The sequence below is a fragment of the Microcebus murinus genome, chromosome 2 (genome assembly GCF_040939455.1).
Source record: "Microcebus murinus isolate Inina chromosome 2, M.murinus_Inina_mat1.0, whole genome shotgun sequence".
Classification (NCBI taxonomy): domain Eukaryota; kingdom Metazoa; phylum Chordata; class Mammalia; order Primates; family Cheirogaleidae; genus Microcebus; species Microcebus murinus.
The window spans coordinates 33633778-33650827 of NC_134105.1; the positions used below are offsets into that span (position 1 = coordinate 33633778).

At 37.7% G+C, this 17050-nt stretch overlaps 1 protein-coding gene across 3 annotated transcripts in view; it reads right to left on the reverse strand.

Moving 5' to 3' along the window:
* The window catches only part of EIF2B3 (eukaryotic translation initiation factor 2B subunit gamma), a 107552-nt gene that overhangs the window by 35087 nt on the left and 55415 nt on the right, over positions 1 to 17050 (reverse strand). For 2 of the 3 annotated variants that reach the window (XM_075997727.1, XM_075997728.1), the window contains exon 6: positions 1623 to 1712. The exons of the other annotated variant lie outside the window; for it this stretch is intronic. In XM_075997727.1, the coding sequence (XP_075853842.1) occupies positions 1623 to 1712 (90 nt within the window). The remainder of the gene's footprint in view (positions 1 to 1622; positions 1713 to 17050) is intronic. 3 annotated transcript variants of the gene reach the window in all.

Below are 17050 nucleotides of genomic sequence, written 5' to 3' on the forward strand. Positions count from 1 at the left end.
TAGTGGCTCACACCTGTAACCCTAGCACTCTGGGAGGCTGAGGCGGGTGGATTGCTCAAGGTCAGGAGTTCAAAACCAGCCTGAGCAAGAGCGAGACCCCATCTCTACTAAAAAAATAGAAAGAAATTAATTGGCAAACTAAAAATATGTAGAGAAAATTAGCTGAGCATGGTGGTGCATGCCTGTAAGCCCAGCTACTTGGGAGGCTAGGGCAGAAGGATTACTTGAGCCCAGGAGTTTGAGGTTGCTGTGAGCTATGCTGACGCCATGGCACTCACTCTAGCCTGGGCAACAGAGTGAGACTCTGTCTCAAAAATAAAAAGAAAGAGATCACAAAGGAGAATAGACTTCACTACTAGCTGTAAACAAACAATCCTATCAAGTTAAAAAGACAAAATAATTGTTACAAATAGCACAAAGAATATAAAAAAATTTTTTTTTACTTTATTTGGGTATAAAGAATATTTTCAATAAAGAAATAGATATAGGCTGGCTATGGTGGCTCATGCTTATAATACTAGCACTTTGAAAGGCCAAGGTGGGAGGATTGCTAGAGGCCAGGAGTTCAAGACCAGCCTGAGCATGAATGAGACCCCATCTCTACAAAAAAATAGAAAAATTAGCCAGGGATGGTGGCATATGACTATAGCCCCAGTTGCTCAGGAGGCTGAGGCAGGAGGATTGCTTGAGCCCAGGAGTTTGAGGTTGCAGTGAGCTATGATGATGCCACTGCATTCTAGCTGGGATGACAGAGTGAGACCCTATTTTAAAAACAAAAAAAAGATGGCCGGGCGCGGTGGCTCACGCCTGTAATCCTATAGCACTCTGGGAGGCAGAGGCGGGCAGATTGTTCAAGGTCAGGAGTTTGAAACCAGCCTGAGCAAGAGTGAGACCCCGTCTCTACTATAAGTAGAAAGAAATTAATTGGCCAACTAATAGATATAGAAAAAAATTAGCCGGGCATGGTGGCGCATGCCTGTAGTCCCAGCTACTCGGGAGGCTGAGGCAGAAGGATTGCTTGAGCCCCGGAGTTTGAGGTTGCTGTGAGCTAGGCTTATGCCACAGCACTCACTCTAGCCTGGGCAACAAAGCGAGACTCTGTCTCAAAAAAAAAAATAAAAAAATAAAAAAAAAAGAGAGAGAGAGAAAGAAATAGATATAAATGTTAAAAAAACATATAAAAATATTTTCAAAGAAATAAAAATTAAAATAGGAAGAATTTCATCCTCCACTCCTCATTGATACAATCAATCACCAAGGGAAATTGCATTTCCCTCCCAATTAAATTAGCTGATTTAAAGTAATACTCGTTATTAATAAGGGTGCTTGGGATGATAGTTATGAACCACCTTGCCTGGCCCATCCTGGGCTACTATAAGTTTAACAAAAATACTTTGCTGGGTTATTACAACACAGGCCCCAGAAATATAAGCAGGGGACTCAGGTACAGACAAAACAACAGTATTCTGATAATGTAATTTCCTTTCTAAAACAAAGATGAGAACCAACTGTGCCACTTATATAAACTGGTTATTTAAATTATGAAGGTTTAAAACTGTTAACTAAGTCACAAGGTAGCTTGTTAAGCATTGTAGATTTGAGTCTACCTCCCTCTTTCTTACCTATTTTCCATTAGGAAATCCACAACGTATTTTTTCAAGCAGTAGAGATGGGCATCCACAAGGCCTGTGTGGAAACGTATTCTAGGGTGCCTGCAAAAAGAATAAGATGGAAGGGGCTCACAATCAGGTAACATGGGTTCCATTCTATCATCAAGTAGTTGGCATTAGAAAGTTTGTAAGGGTCAGAGCCATGCTGCCTGCAGCCCACTCAGGGAGAGACCAGGATGGTGGATACTAGCTGTGATCCTACCACAGAAAAGGTCTTTTCCCTAGAAACCATATCACACAACTCTATGAGGCTTTTAGACTTCTAAAGAAATTTGGTGAGACATCAAATCACCTACAATCCACCCTCTTCTATTCTATCACAATCTCTTGCACACAATTCTTATAACTAACTTCTTCCTGCTTATACCCTGTCTCACTTTCTTTAGGCCATGCCTTAGCCATGCTTTCTTTTATCTCCAGGATTTGGTATATATTCTCCATCTTCATAGAAGTTGAAGTAAATTTTATGAATAAATACTCCTAACTTCCTTATTTATCCATCAGGACTCATCCCAGATATACTTCCTCCAGGAAACCTTCACCAACAACCCAAATTTGTGCTTCCACAGCACTTCGTACCTACCTCTATCAGATAATTTATTATATGATAAGGAAACAGCCTGTTTATGTATCTCTCTCTCCCACTAGATTGAAATTCAGCAGAGAGCAGAGATTTATCTTCACAGCCTTAGCACTTTGTATTGTGCTTCACACAGAGTAAATGTCCACTAAATAGTTGTTGAATAAACAAACAAATTAGGTCAAATTAGGGCATCTGCTTTGGTGCTATCTATTTTAGTTTGCCATCTTTGGTTTCATCCTTAAAAAATGCCATGCTTGTAAAGTCCCAGGTCATCTTATTTAATAAAAACAAACAGGTGGGGGAGGGGAAGGAAGGAATAGGATGAAAAAAATGGAGATTCCAGTCATAGCTGCCTGGTTGTCGTCCTTCCACCGTGTTGTTTTTCTTTGACTGGCTTACAGTTTTAAGGAAAATTATTCTTATGGGATCTCCAGAAGTAATTTATCAAATGAAGTGATAGTGTACCACCACCCTCGCTTCCATTCTTTTGGGACAAGGAGGTACAAATGCTTCCAAAAGTACAACAGAAGAGTCAGAGACTTGGGCCTCTGACTTCCACATCTATCACACACACAAACCAATTAATGTATACAACGAGGATGAAGAAGAAAGTAAAAGGTACTTCCCCTTCCTAACTTTCTGAGAGTCCCAAGTTCTAAGAAATTCCTCAGGAAATAGAGTTTGGCAAATGTGAGTATGACTGTCTACTTGTGGTAACCAGGGTTTCATTTGAAGTCCACACCAATTCTCTCTTTTCATCTAAGCAATTTGAAAAGTTGCACTCTCCTCCTGTTCATTCTCTTGGTTTATAAATTTCTTTAATCATTCGATATACTCCTTATTATATAATCCTCACAGCTAGCTTATGAGGTAGATATATTACTCTCATTTTTACAGTTGAGGTCAACTTATATTGTATAACCAGGATAGGAATAACTTAAAAGTATGAATAATCATCTTCTAAAGTATATAGTACATACAGCATTAATATTCATACAGCATTTTATAGTTTATAAATGCTTTTTCAGTTTTTTACTCTCATCCCATAAAGTAGATAAAACAAAAAATTCTTCCATGTTTTGTAAGAGAAAAAGTTCCAGAAATTTAACTAATGTACTCAAGGCTAAAAATGTAACTGGCTATAAATTTGGAATATGATGAGGGAGCAGAGATGACCAATTTGGAGATTTTTATTTTCTTTCAGATTAAATGTGCAGTGAATATAAATCTTGGGACTGGGACATTAATGGTATTTGAGTTGCCAAAAGGGAGGTTTCTTTATTTCATTATATATTGTTTTAGAATGATATTAGAAATAAAGATATTTTAAAACAAAACCTCAAAAAGGTACCAGTAAAATCTGAATAATTGTCTTATTGCTCCGAGCCAGATAATGTTTTGGGTTTGTATATAATGTGGAAAGAAATCAGTAAATGGAAATGAATAAGACATTTAGAAATAGTTGTGATTTTATTTTTTAAAAAATAAAACATAATTCATCAACTATAGAAAAAGTCTATTGCAATTTAAAAAATATAAAAAATTTGTGAGAATCCTTTCAATGATAAAGTAAAATAAAAACTCAGAGAAATGATATAAAAAATTCAAACTTCAAAGTATACGAGATCTTTGAAGAACCCTCACAGGTTTTTTTTCTCTTTATCTAACATAAAAAGAATTTTAAAATGTCTATTATAAAAACAGAAAAAGAAGGTAGCAAAGAAAAGACCTTAAAAATGTGAATAGACAACAGACAAAGATACTAAAGCCTTGGAAACCAGGACAATATAATTATCAGGAACATAAAGAATACCTTTGAGTTGTTTTTACAGATATATTTTTAAAAGAGTAAGTTGCAAATTTTAGAATTTGAACTTATAAAGTTTAAATTGTTGAGAGAAATAAAGTATGTTTTTATGAAAAAATCCAATAGGTCAAATAATTAGCAGCACAATTCACAATTGCAAAGTTGTGGAAACAACCCAAAAGTTATTTCTTATCAATAATTTTACCTTAGAATAAATAAGGATGGTGTACATGAAATAAGTATTGGAAAAAATCCAAGGACAAATTTACTATTTAACCACAAAGATAATGGCTTTTCAAACATCTTTAAGAGAGTTCTTAGCCTGTCTACATAATAGAGTGTCTATATTTTCTCTCAGCATGCCAGGCATAGCCTGGCTTTGGCGGTCTTCATATAACTGCATGTGAGCACCCATGTATGCATAAGACATTCCCAGAGTTATGATGAAGATTCCATCCGAGCTCTGCTGGGCCAGATTTCTCAGGTGGTATGGCACTTCCCTGTCACACATTAGCCCCACAACTTCATTTCTATCTGTGAGTTCAGAATTTCTGTTGTCAATTTCATCTTATCCAAAATTCACCCCAAATTCTTTACTCCACCTCCTCTCTGAACATCTATTAATATTTGACTGTTAAGAGTCCTTCAACTTCTAATACCCTAGCGGTGTGACTATGAGTAAAGTGAGGTAGGCACAAGCTGTTGGCCCCATTTGGGCCCACATAGCTCAAGAAAGGCAACTGTCTATCTTATTTTCCACTTTCCTCCAGACCCTTCTCATTTTAGGCTTTAGGTCTTTGTCCACTCTTTTATCCTGCCTCTCTATATCCTGGGCATTCTTTCCCAGGATCAGCTGAAGCCTACTACCTCCAGCAATCCTTTCTTCACCCATTTTACATCATACTAAAACAAATGGCTCCTGGAATACTACTGGAAAGATGGTAGATTATGTATTTGTGATTTTATTCTCATTTGTTCTTTTCGAAATATACATAAAGCAGTCTAATGAGGAAGATAAAATTCCTTTAAAAAATGATTTTTGGAATTCAACATGGGAATCTACCACAAACATGCATTCTACATTTACTGATGAACTAGTGACAGTAACAGGCATAACACCAGATAAAGCAATGAATAAGCTAGACCAGGAAGAAATTTCTTCTCAAAGCTTAAAATCAGAATTTCCTGTTCCTTCTTTCTCTTTTTATTATGATAAAATTATATATAACATAAAATTTATAGTTCTGTGGCATTAAATACATTCACATTACTTGAATGATGCAACCATCACCACTCCAGAATGTTTGCTATAATTCAAAGAAAACTGAACACAAAGATATGTATGTACCACCACCAACACTGCACAAAACAAAACTTCTGTAGAACTATAAAGCGACGGAATAAAAAAACAGTTCAGAAAGAAGGAAATATGTCCATGAAAGACAATATTAATACTGTAAATGTTCAAAGCTTTTAATAACTCTATAAAAAAAGGTCTTTAGTTAATAACAAGATTTTTAATTATCCCTCAGAAGATCTCAGGAGATTTCAGATCCTTATTTCTTTCAAATCTACAAAGGTCCCTAGGCTCAGGGCAATGTGAAATGTTTTCTTCTTCCCCATTCCCAGAACCATCACATGTGCAAGAGGAACTTGGTTGCTTTTTATCCTGCTCATTGCATAAGTATAACAAAGGCCACTTGGGAGTTCTTTTCCCCAACACAGCCCCTAGAAGAGTGAGTAGAAAAAGGTTGATAGGCAGGCAAAGAAGCAGTTTATGGTAGCTGCATGTTTAAAAATTGAAATTCATCTAGTTATCATGTATGGACACATTATTAGACTTCCAGCACTGCTGTGAATGGGACCTGAGATTTCTAGCCTAGTGGGAGAACTGGTGTGCATTCTGAGACAGTCCACAGTGATCAAATGAAGGAGGAAAGAAAGCCTCCACTAATTTAAACTGAGTGGGTCCTAATAGTTTATAAGGCTGCAGAGAATGACTTTTTCCAAACCAAGCTTAGTGCAAAGTTTGGGGACAGGAGAATAGTAACAGAGTGTGTGTGTGTGTGTGTGTGGTGTGTGTGTGTGTGTGTGTGTGTGTGTGTGTAGGGGGGAACAGAATGAAGAAAGCTCATTAGAACAAAAACTCCAAATACAAGAGAAGCTTAACTCTATCATAGGCTTAGGCTTCTCTCTGCATAAATATGAATGTAAACAGGTGCAGGAAGTGTCATGGATGGCTCCTGAACTCAGATACCCGTGGAATCGGAGCTTGAAAAAATGACTCATAAAACCAGAAGCTGGAGGGGTAGGCATGGTTAAATGACTGAAGGTCTTAGGAATTTGTGCTTTATTCTATAAGCAATGTATTCTTAGGTTTAGGGTAAAAATATAATAGAGAGAAAAGTTAAAAATTCTGGAAAGTATTGAAAAAACACATGGAGCAAGATTCCAGGAGCAGCAGAGGAGAATGGGGTATAAAAGACATAAATGAAGGAACTGGTCCCAAATTTCTTCCTCTAATGTTAGAGGAAAGGAACTGTAGGTGGGTCTAAGTAAAGACGAAGTCAGGGATAGGAGCAGTATGCTGGGGAAATCAGTTATCTGCTCACTGGGATTTTCTCTGAAGGCAGGGTATTTTCTGACAGGAGAGTAGTGATACTAGAGAATAGCTGCTGAGAAGAGTGCAAAGCTAGCTCAGGACAGGTGTATGACTGCAGATGGTTCTGAGGGTTCAGCTAAGATTGGAACCATGAATTTACAGTGCTGCCAATTTATATCATTCTATAATATTTTTCTTGAAAACTTTAATGGAACCAATGTAGTAGTAGACAAAATAGATGTTAAAAGTAATCCAAAATTGAGGGTTATAGCAAAAGGACAATGAGTGAGGACATGGAGAGAAATGCTAAAGGCATAGGATATAGACTGGATGAAGAAGGAAAGGAGGGAGAGAGAGAGAGAGAAAGAGACAGAGAGAGGAGAGAAGGTACAAGGTACAGTAGTGAAGGACTAGAAAGATATGAGATTAAAATGAAGGAAACAGGATTCTGTGTAAAGATGGCAGATTAAACATAGGCATTAATCCCTACTCCTTCCAAAAATTCATTAAAGTGGCAACAAAGGGTCTTTTTTAAAAAAAGACATAAACACACAAGGACAAAGACTACAAGAAGAGATAACAACAAAATGTTGAAAGCTGGAAATCAGGATGGTGGTAATAGATTTAGCATATTCAAGAAAGCTGACTCCTAAACCAACCATAAGGAAAGCTAAGAAGCAACTTGATTTATACTGCAGAAGCCCTGAAATGATCAGGAATTGGCAGCACAACTTTTACTTACCCAGGCAGGAGATTGGAAGATTCTTTTCTAAAGTCTATAGCCAGTTCCAAAGAAAAGGTTTAAAGGTATTGACATGGGGGTTCTCTGATAGCCATAGCATTTTATAGAAGTGAGAGCTAAAAGCACAGAAGAGTAAGTCTCAGTGCCTACACTAGACAAGATATTCTTGGGAAAGTTCATGATCCTGACTTCCACAAATCCTTCTACACCCCTCACCCCAAAATGCAAATTAGAGAAGTACTTTAGGGATTAAGGCTGGTTAGTAGCATTGTGGGTATTAATTTATATAAGTAATATTTTAAGACTTTCCATACCATCAAGAAAATAACCAAGAATTGCAGCTCTTCTGTGCAGTAAAAAAAAAAAAAGAAAAGAAAATAACCAAGAATTTACACCATTTCTCATTATCTACAGTCCCAGAAATACAGATTTGGCCACAATCTTTGAGGTCTTGACTAAAGTCCTTGTCTCCCCAGATATAAATGTCTAAAAAGATGAACTTGTAAACATTTTATTCCATCTAAAAAGATATCCTTTAGAAGCTTATTTTAATATTTTCATTACCCTTCCAGCAAAAAACCTTGACTAATATTCAAAAGAAAACAACATAACACTGGGGAAAAGCTACATGATTTTCTTATTAAATATTTGGCACAAATATCTTTTACTTATGAACTATTAAGAACATATGTTTGTCAGAAATAAAACAGGAATTTTAGACTAGAGGGGTGGTCTTTAAAGAGCAACTAAGCCAATTTCAGCTGGGGAAATTAAGGCTTAGAGAAAAAAATGATTTGCTCAAGGTGACACAGTTGGTTTATCTCAGGACTAGATTCCAAATTCTCTCGACTTGAATTTCCAGTACCATGCTCTTTCTACCAGCGACATTCTTTTTTACTATACATAATGCCTCTACAAGTCAGAAATACATCAATTAGGGAAGGTGTTGTGCTTTGTTCAAATCTAATGAGGTCATTAGAATCTTGGCCCTTTGGAGTAAAATAACCTGAAAACTACCTGATAACTACGGTTTGCTTGGGAGACTGCCTCTGAACCTGACTGTGGGCTTAGCAGGACTCCTGCTCCAACAGGTATCTTATACTATCTCACTTTTTAGGACCAAATATGCCTAAAGCCCAACAAAATACTGTCTTTGAAATCAAGCAAATATTTTAGAGACAAAACAGATGGCATGTACATTCCATCATTGTCCTTTTCTTCTACAACCATTACAAAAGTAAGAAAACTTTACAAGACATTTTTGGTTCTCCTGTATACACAAAGGTCTTTTCCCAAATAACTTTAGTGTTTGCCCAGTAGCCTCCACCTTTGGAAATTCTGTTTTAAAAAAAAGATAGTGAGTACTGTATTCTCATATTAAAAAAGTGTTTGAAAATCTGAATGTAATTAACTTTTACCCACCATCTCACTAAGGCAGGAGGAACATAATACCCCAGAGGGTCATAGGAATGGGAGAAGAACATTTTTACTGTTCATTTATCCAGCCAGCTGCCCTATTACAACTACACACCAAAGATCCTGAATCACTGGGGTGTGGATTAGAAGAACGAGGAGAAAAATCTGCCAAAACAAAAATGCAGCCTAGTCTTAGGAAACTGGTAGAGAGATCTGGTCTCAATGACGCCAGTGTTTACACTAAAGCCCTGAGTTTACCACATATGAGGGAAAAATACACATCAACCTGCTCTTTATCATCCACTCACCTCTAACTATGTCCATCTTCTTTGCTCCCATCAAGCCCAAGCCTTGTTCTCTGTGTCAAATACTACTGCGATTAAGGCATTTAGTAATACTACACTATATGCAGCCATAAGCTAGTTTCTAGGGAGGTTAAAAGAAAGCAGAAGACAGTCTCTACCCTTTAGCTGTAACTAGGACTCTGGCTTCTAAGAACTTCATGTCTAAGACTGCCAACTCTAATATAAAGAAAGCATAAACATCAGTGCTTGATGGATGCATAAATGAGTCAGGTCTCTTGTTTCATATAATAATCACAATTAGTTCTTTTTGTATTCCAAAGGACATAATCCCTTTAGAGTCTTGGAATTTGGCAATGCAACACTGTGTTACTTTTCAAGTTTTATACCTTAAATCTATCCTACTTATTGCAGTCAGATTATCTTTTCAGAATTCTGAATTTGAATCATCCTGTCTTTCCTCAAAAGTCTTTAAGGATTCTCTGGTATTTAAGGCCCTCTGTTTTTAGAGCAACTTAACTTCTCAGCCTTATCTCGTCAAGTTTCCCAACATGGAACTTCCATTCAGGCCAAACTGTCCTGCTTATAGTTCCTAAACAAGCCTTGCACACCCTGCCCTTTCACCTTTGCTCATAGTATTCTACCCACATAGGATTCAGCTTCCCATGGCCCTTTCCATATCTGATTCAAATCCGTCCTTCAAGTTTGATAGCTCCTCTGAAGTCTTTTAACAGTGTCCATTCGCCATAATTATTCAGTATTTGATATTGTCTGCTATTGTTTTTAACCTTTTTATTCATAATCTTATCTTCTGCCAAGGCTGATAACTCTTTGAGATAAAGTTTCTTGCTTTAAGGATAAAGTCTTCTGCCTTAAATACCAAAATACCAAATACTTAAATACCAGATTCAAATCGGATGTGTTCTTGAGAAGTAGAAAGCTTAAACTAATGGATAAGGAGCAGCTCTGTTCCTAAATAAATATGACATGAAATGAAACCCTTTCTTCCTCACTTTCAGCATTATTATCTGAAATAGAGAACTGGACTAAATGACCTACAAGCTGTGGCAGCCTATGAGTCTAGAAATATCTAGAAATAAGATCATATTTTTAATACATTAAGAGATACTTATTGTTCAAACTCTTCTTTCTTCATAGAAAGAATTCCAAATCCAGTCAGCTATATCCCAAATGCTGTAAGAAAAAGCTGTACTGGCCGGGGGTGGTGGCTCATGCCTGTAATCCTAGCACTCTGGGAAGCCAAGGCGGGCGGATTGCTCAAGGTCAGGAGTTCGAAACCAGCCTGAGCGAGACCCCATCTCTACTATAAATAGAAAGAAATTAATTGGCCAACTAATAGATATAGAAAAAATTAGCCAGGCATGGTGGCGCATGCCTGTAGTCCCAGCTACTTGGGAGGCTGAGGCAGCAGGATTGCTTGAGCCCAGAAGTTTGAGGTTGCTGTGAGCTAGGCTGACGCCACGGCACTCACTGTAGTCTGGGCAACAAAGTGAGACTCTGTCTCAAAAAAAAAAAAAAAAAAAGAAATAAGCTGTACTAATAAGGCTCCATTGTAGATACTCTTTATTGAGGGGAAACAAAGAAAGAACTCTAGTGGGGTTGTCAAACCTGCCAGATGGATGGCCCTGATGCCTGTTTTTGTAAATAAAGTTTTATTAGAACAGAGTCATACTAATTTGTGGCTTTGTGTTATAACAGCAGAGTTGAATAAATGCAAGAGACCATGTGGCCTTCAAAGCCTAAAATATTTACTATTTGGCTCTTTATAGAAAAAGTTTGCCAATCCTTGTTCTATACTCCAACATTCATCACAAAGTGCCAAAGCCCTGCAATGTAGACCCTCAATAATGGCTAATCATTACACAATTTCATACTCATTCATTCAAACAAACATTTACTGGGATTTATTGTGTAGTTGTTTTTTTTTTGAAACAGGGTCTCGCTATGTTGCCCAAGGCTAGACTTGAATTCCTGTGCTCAAATGATCCTCCCATCTCAGCCTCCAGAGTATCTGGACCTACAGGCATGCACTATCATGCCCGGCTGAGAATTCTTATTTTTAACTAAATCCTTATTCAGTTTCTTCATCTGTAAAATAGGCATAATAATCATATGTATTTCATAGGGCTATTGTGAGGAAATACAAAGCCTTTACCACAGTGCCTGGCATAAAAATTTGAAAAACGATAGCTGCTATCATTATCATGGTCAATATCATCAACATTGTCAACATCATCATCATCCTTTTCTGATGGCCTAGGAAAAGTAGGCTCCCTATAATGGCCATGACCACTCAACTGAAAGGAGGGAACCCTAGCATCCCTGAGGCTTGACACTGACATCATACTTTGGAGACAGCACTCAGACTGCAAACATAAGGATATGGGGAATATTTTACAAACACAAGGATATGGGGAATATTTTAATAGCATTCAGACTGCAAACATAAGGATATGGGGAATATTCTTTTGCTATGAAATGCAGTTGACCCCATAGCCCTCTGACACCAGAAATACCAAGAACTCGTTAACTTTTCTGAATTTATCAGAAAGCCAAATATTCTCTGAATTTATGAACACCTCCCCTGACAACTTAGAGGTCACTTGCAGTCCCAAACTCAAGCAACCACATTAAAAAAAAATGTGAAATTAAATAATCCTATTGATTGATTGATACCAAATCAATCAATAGCGAACACAATTTCTTAGTAGCGAACACAATTTCTTACTTATTATGAGAACTATGATTTTCAAAATGGCTAACAGCCTGAAAATTTATGTTGTTTTTTCTAATTCAATCCAATAAATAAATGATGTGTATTGACTTTTATTTTTTATAATGTTGGTCCTATCTCTCTACAATGCATAGAGGTTGTCTGAGGAAAGAATTATACTTTATGTTCTTTTGAGGATTCTTCAAAATTCTGGATAATGAAGACCTAAATGATGCACTGGTAGAAAAAAGGTGATTTAAAATCAAGTGCCACTAGGGCCAGGTGCAGTGGCTCATATCTGTAATCATAGCACTCTGGGAGGCCAAGGCGGGTGGATTATTTCAGCTCAGGAGTTCAAGACCAGCCTGAGCAAGAGTGAGACCCCATCTCCACTAAAAAATAGAAAGAAATTAGCTGGACAAAAAAAAAAAAAAAATATATATATATATATATTTAGCCGGGAATGGTGGCTCATGCCTATAGTCCCAGCTACTTGGGAGGCTGAGGCAGTAGGATTGCTTTAGCCCAGGAGTTTGAGGTTGCTGTGAGCAAGGCTGACACCACGGCACTCACTGCAGTAGTCTGGGCAACAGAGTGAGATTCTGTCTCAAAAAAAAAAAAAAAAAAAAAAAAAATCAAGTGCCAATATCAACTCACTGGATAACTCAAAATGTGATATATTCAAACAATGGAATATTATTCAACAACAAAAACATGAAGTATGGATATATGCTACATGGATGAAACTTCAAAACATTATGCTACATGAAAGAAGCCTGTCACAAATGGCCACATATTAATATTATATATGGTTATGTTTATATGAAATGTCCAGGACAGGCAAATCTATGGAGACAGAAAGTGGTTGCCTAGAGTGGAAGGACAGAGTAGGGAAACAGAAAGTGACTTAATGGGTAGATTTCTCTTTGGAGTAATAAAAATGTTCTAAACCTTGATTGTGGTGATAGCTGCACAACTCTTAATATACTGAAATCACTGAATTATACATTTTAAGTGGGTGGGTTGTATGGTACGAAAATTACATCTCAATAATGCTGTGATATATAAAAGAGAAAATCAATGCTAGGACTTCTGTCTTCTACCTCAGATACAGAAAGCTGGAAAGACAACTAGTTGCTCCCATCTTAAGAAGAATAAATGGAATAATCTATACCTTTTCTTAACTTACAGGGCAACCAAGTAGCCAGAAATCTAAGGAAAAACAAGAGCCTCCAATGAGACATGAGACATAAACACTGACCCACCTATGGCATAGCATGGAAGGAAGATGGGGCTGTTACTCAAGTGGGTAGCAAAAATTCAGCTAAAAATTTTAAACTAATTTCTAAAAGTTGAGTGAGAGCTAGCATGAGAGGATACCACCCCTGGGAACTGCAGAAACACTTAATCATTTGCACCTACTTTCTCAAATACACAGAAGTGTATTATTGTAAATAGTAAATTTTACTGTATATAAATGATGCCACAATAAAACTGACTTAAAAAAAAAAATCAAATGCCAGGTAATTAGAAACCACCTAAATGCCCAACAATACTGGATATGATTAAATAAATGATGATATATATTCACATGACAGATTATTATTATGCAGCTATTGAAAATCATGTTAAAAGGAATAAGAGGACTGTAGCAGTCAAGATGACGACCCCTTAAAGATGTCTTCATGCTAATCCCTGGAACCTGTGAATATGTTGCCTTATATGGCAAAAGGGATTTTGTAGATGTGGTTAACCCTTTGCACTCGGATGTTGAGTGTGACTTGACACAGTTAGCAAAAATTATAGAGATTAAAATTACTCTTTGACTGTATCAATAATTTGAAATATAAAAAATCCAAATAAAAAAGTTTATATGAAAAGAAACTCCAATTTTATTTATTTTACTGCAGTGCTTTGTAAAATCTAGCGTATTTAAAAAATTAAATCCCATGGCTGGGCGTGGTGGCTCACGCCTGTAATCCTAGCACTCTGGGAGATTGAGGTGGCCGGATAGCTCGAGGTCAGGAGTTCAAAACCAGCCTGAGCAAGAGCAAGACCCCGTCTCTACTATAAATAGAAAGAAATTAATTGGCCGACTAATATATATTTATATATATTACTATATATAACGAATATATAAATATATAACTAATATATATAAAAAAAATGCCTGTAATCCCAGCTACTCGGGAGGCTGAGGCAGTAGGATCGTTTGAGCCCAGGAGTTTGAGGTTGCTGTGAGCTAGGCTGACGCCACGGATCTCATTCTAGCCTGGGCAACAAAGCAAGACTCTGTCTCAAAAAAAAAAAATTAAATCCCGAGTAGAATAAAGGAATCGAGAAAAAAGCAAGCAAGTGCAAAGGGTTAAGGATCTTGAGATGGGGTAATTACCATAGGTTATCTTGGTGGGCCCAATGTAATCACAAAGGTCCTTATAAGAGGTAGACAAATAGTCAGCTGAGTAATTTTTAACTAATATGCTATTTAATTCTCTAGAATCACACAACCTAGAATGCTCAAAATGTTAACCGTATCATTAGAGCTGACTCCCACATCACAAATATAGTGCACTGCCAATTGAGTACTCCAGGGTTTATTTGATCCTGGGAACACATCTATGGTGTTCAATAGATGTTGCATACTAGCTGAAGCCCTTGTAGGCCTCTCCTTCTGCTATAGACATGGCCTGGAGAATGAGAATCAGAGCTCCAAACAGCAGTATCAGATGCTGGATCTACTTTTATAACTGTTCATTCCTGGGAAGCTGGAAAATACCTTAGAATCCGATAGATTAAATGACTACCCATTTATCAAGCATCAGAGAGAGCACTGCTGGGCGGCAAACTTTGGTAGTTTGAACAGGAGTACCTCGTACATTAGAATCACCAAAGGAGCTTTTAAGAAATGCCTATCCTATGGCAGCTCAATTAAATCAGAATCTTTTGTGGGGTGGGGTTCAGGTATCAGAATTTTAAAAAATACTCTCTGGAATTGAGAACTCCTGGTCTTGTGAGGAGGGCAGACAAGAAATCAATGCTTACTGTAGTATGAGGCTAGAAAGGCTCTGATGGAATGGATATACATTTTTTATACTATACTCAGTTAGCTATCAAATGTTATTAGATAACATTCATTATAGTTTTTTTCTTTGTCTTTTTTTTATTTTTTTTCTTTGTCTTTTTTTTATTTCTTTATTTATTTCATTATAGTTTTTAATCAATGCAACAGGTTTGCTTTCAGAGGAAGAAAATAATCATCCAGGCAGTTTAATTCTCCAGTTGAAAGAATGATCACTCCAAGGGTGAGAAAATTTGCTTTACCAGATGGTAGCAAACCACAGAGTAAATTATGTTACTGTGTGTTAAAGGTTAAATTCTCTGGAAGTGATGCTGACACAGAATTTGGGGTGTAAGATGTTTATTAGGAATTAACATCTGTGAAAGGAGGGAGAGGAAGCAGGATTGGGCAGAGGAAAAAAATTGAACTAAGATGCAGATTTTATAAAGCTTCAACCAACCCAGCAGGGAATACTGAAGCAAGTAGTGCCTGTCAAAGTGGCTGGCCCCTTATATCCCTGCTTCATGCTGTCAGGAGATGCATGACCTCAGACAATGTGACTCTTTGCATATGAGGTAGATCCTGAAGTTTGTCAGAGCTAAAGGCTGTCTGCTTACTACACTACCTACATGAGCAGCATGTCCTTCCTTGAAGAGAGATGTAGGTAATGTATCTCTATGTTTATCACATAACACTATAGAAATGGACACAGTGGGTTAAGAGGTAGCTCTTTTTCTCAGGAATTTATCCTAACCCTAGGCCTTTCTCTCTCTAGGAACACAAGAAAAGAAATATGGGGCTATTTGTTGCCAATATTTAAACAATAAAAACCCTTGAAGGATGACTTTTCCTTGCTTAATATTTGGATTGAGCTGGTGGTTTGTCCAAGATCTCAGAAAAGGCATCTCACTGAGACAAGATGCATTCCACATATAGCCATATGACTCTCCCTAATATGTGGGGCACAAAGTAACGCTGAACAGAATAGTGCTATATGAGCACATATTTTTTTCCAAGGTGTCTTTCAATTTCATTGTTTCTAAGAAACTCTTGATTCAAAGCCTAAAGATTTAGAATTTAATTAGTCTTCTATTACTGAGTAACACATTACCTCAAACTCAGGGCCTTAAAACAACAAACATTTATTATCTCATAATTTCTGTGGCTCAGGAATCTGGGAGTGGTTTATGTGGGTAGATTTGACATGGAGTCTTTCATAAGACTGCAGTCAAGCTTCTGGTTGGGGTTGCAGTCATTTTAAGGCTTGATGGATAGAAGACCCGCTTTCTTTCTTTCTTTCTTTTTTTTTTTTGAGACAGAGTCTCACTTTGTTGCCCAGGCTAGGGTAAGTGCCATGGAGTCAGCCTAGCTCACAGCAACCTCAATCTCCTGGGCTCAAGCAATCCTACTGCCTCAGCCTCCCGAGTAGCTGAGAATACAGGCATGCGCCAGCATGCCCGGCTAATTTTTTCTATATATATTAGTTGGCCAATTAATTTCTTTCTATTTATAGTAGAGACGGGGTCTTGCTCTTGCTCAGGCTGGTTTCGAACTCCTGACCTTGAGCAATCTGCCCACCTCAGTCTCTCAGAGTGCTAGGATTATAGGCATGAGCCACCGCGCCCGGCCAGAAGAGCTGCTTTCAACATGACTGTTGATAGGCCTTAGAATATCTTGTTTCTAACCTCACTCACGTGGTTCCTGGCAGGCCTCAGTTCCTCACCACATGGGCTCCTCCACAGCCTGCCTGAGTGTCCTCATGGCATGGTGCTAGCTTTCCTTTCCCCAGAGTTTTGCCATGACCTAGCAGGGTGTCTTCCCCAGAGTGAGAGAGAGGGTGTGAGAGTGTTGAGTGGGCATCAAAGAAAGAAGCTGCAGTCTTTTTTTTTTTTTTTTTTTGAGACAGAGTCTCGCTTTGTTGCTCAGGTTTGAGTGAGTGCCGTGGCATCAGCCTAGCTCATAGCAACCTCAAACTCCTGGGCTCAAGCAATCCTGCCTCAGCCTCCCGAGGAGGGACTACAGGCATGCACCACCATGCCCGGCTAATTTTTTCTATATATATTAGTTGGCCAATTAATTTCTTTCTATTTATAGTAGAGACGGGGTCTCGCTCTTGCTCAGGCTGGTTTCGAACTC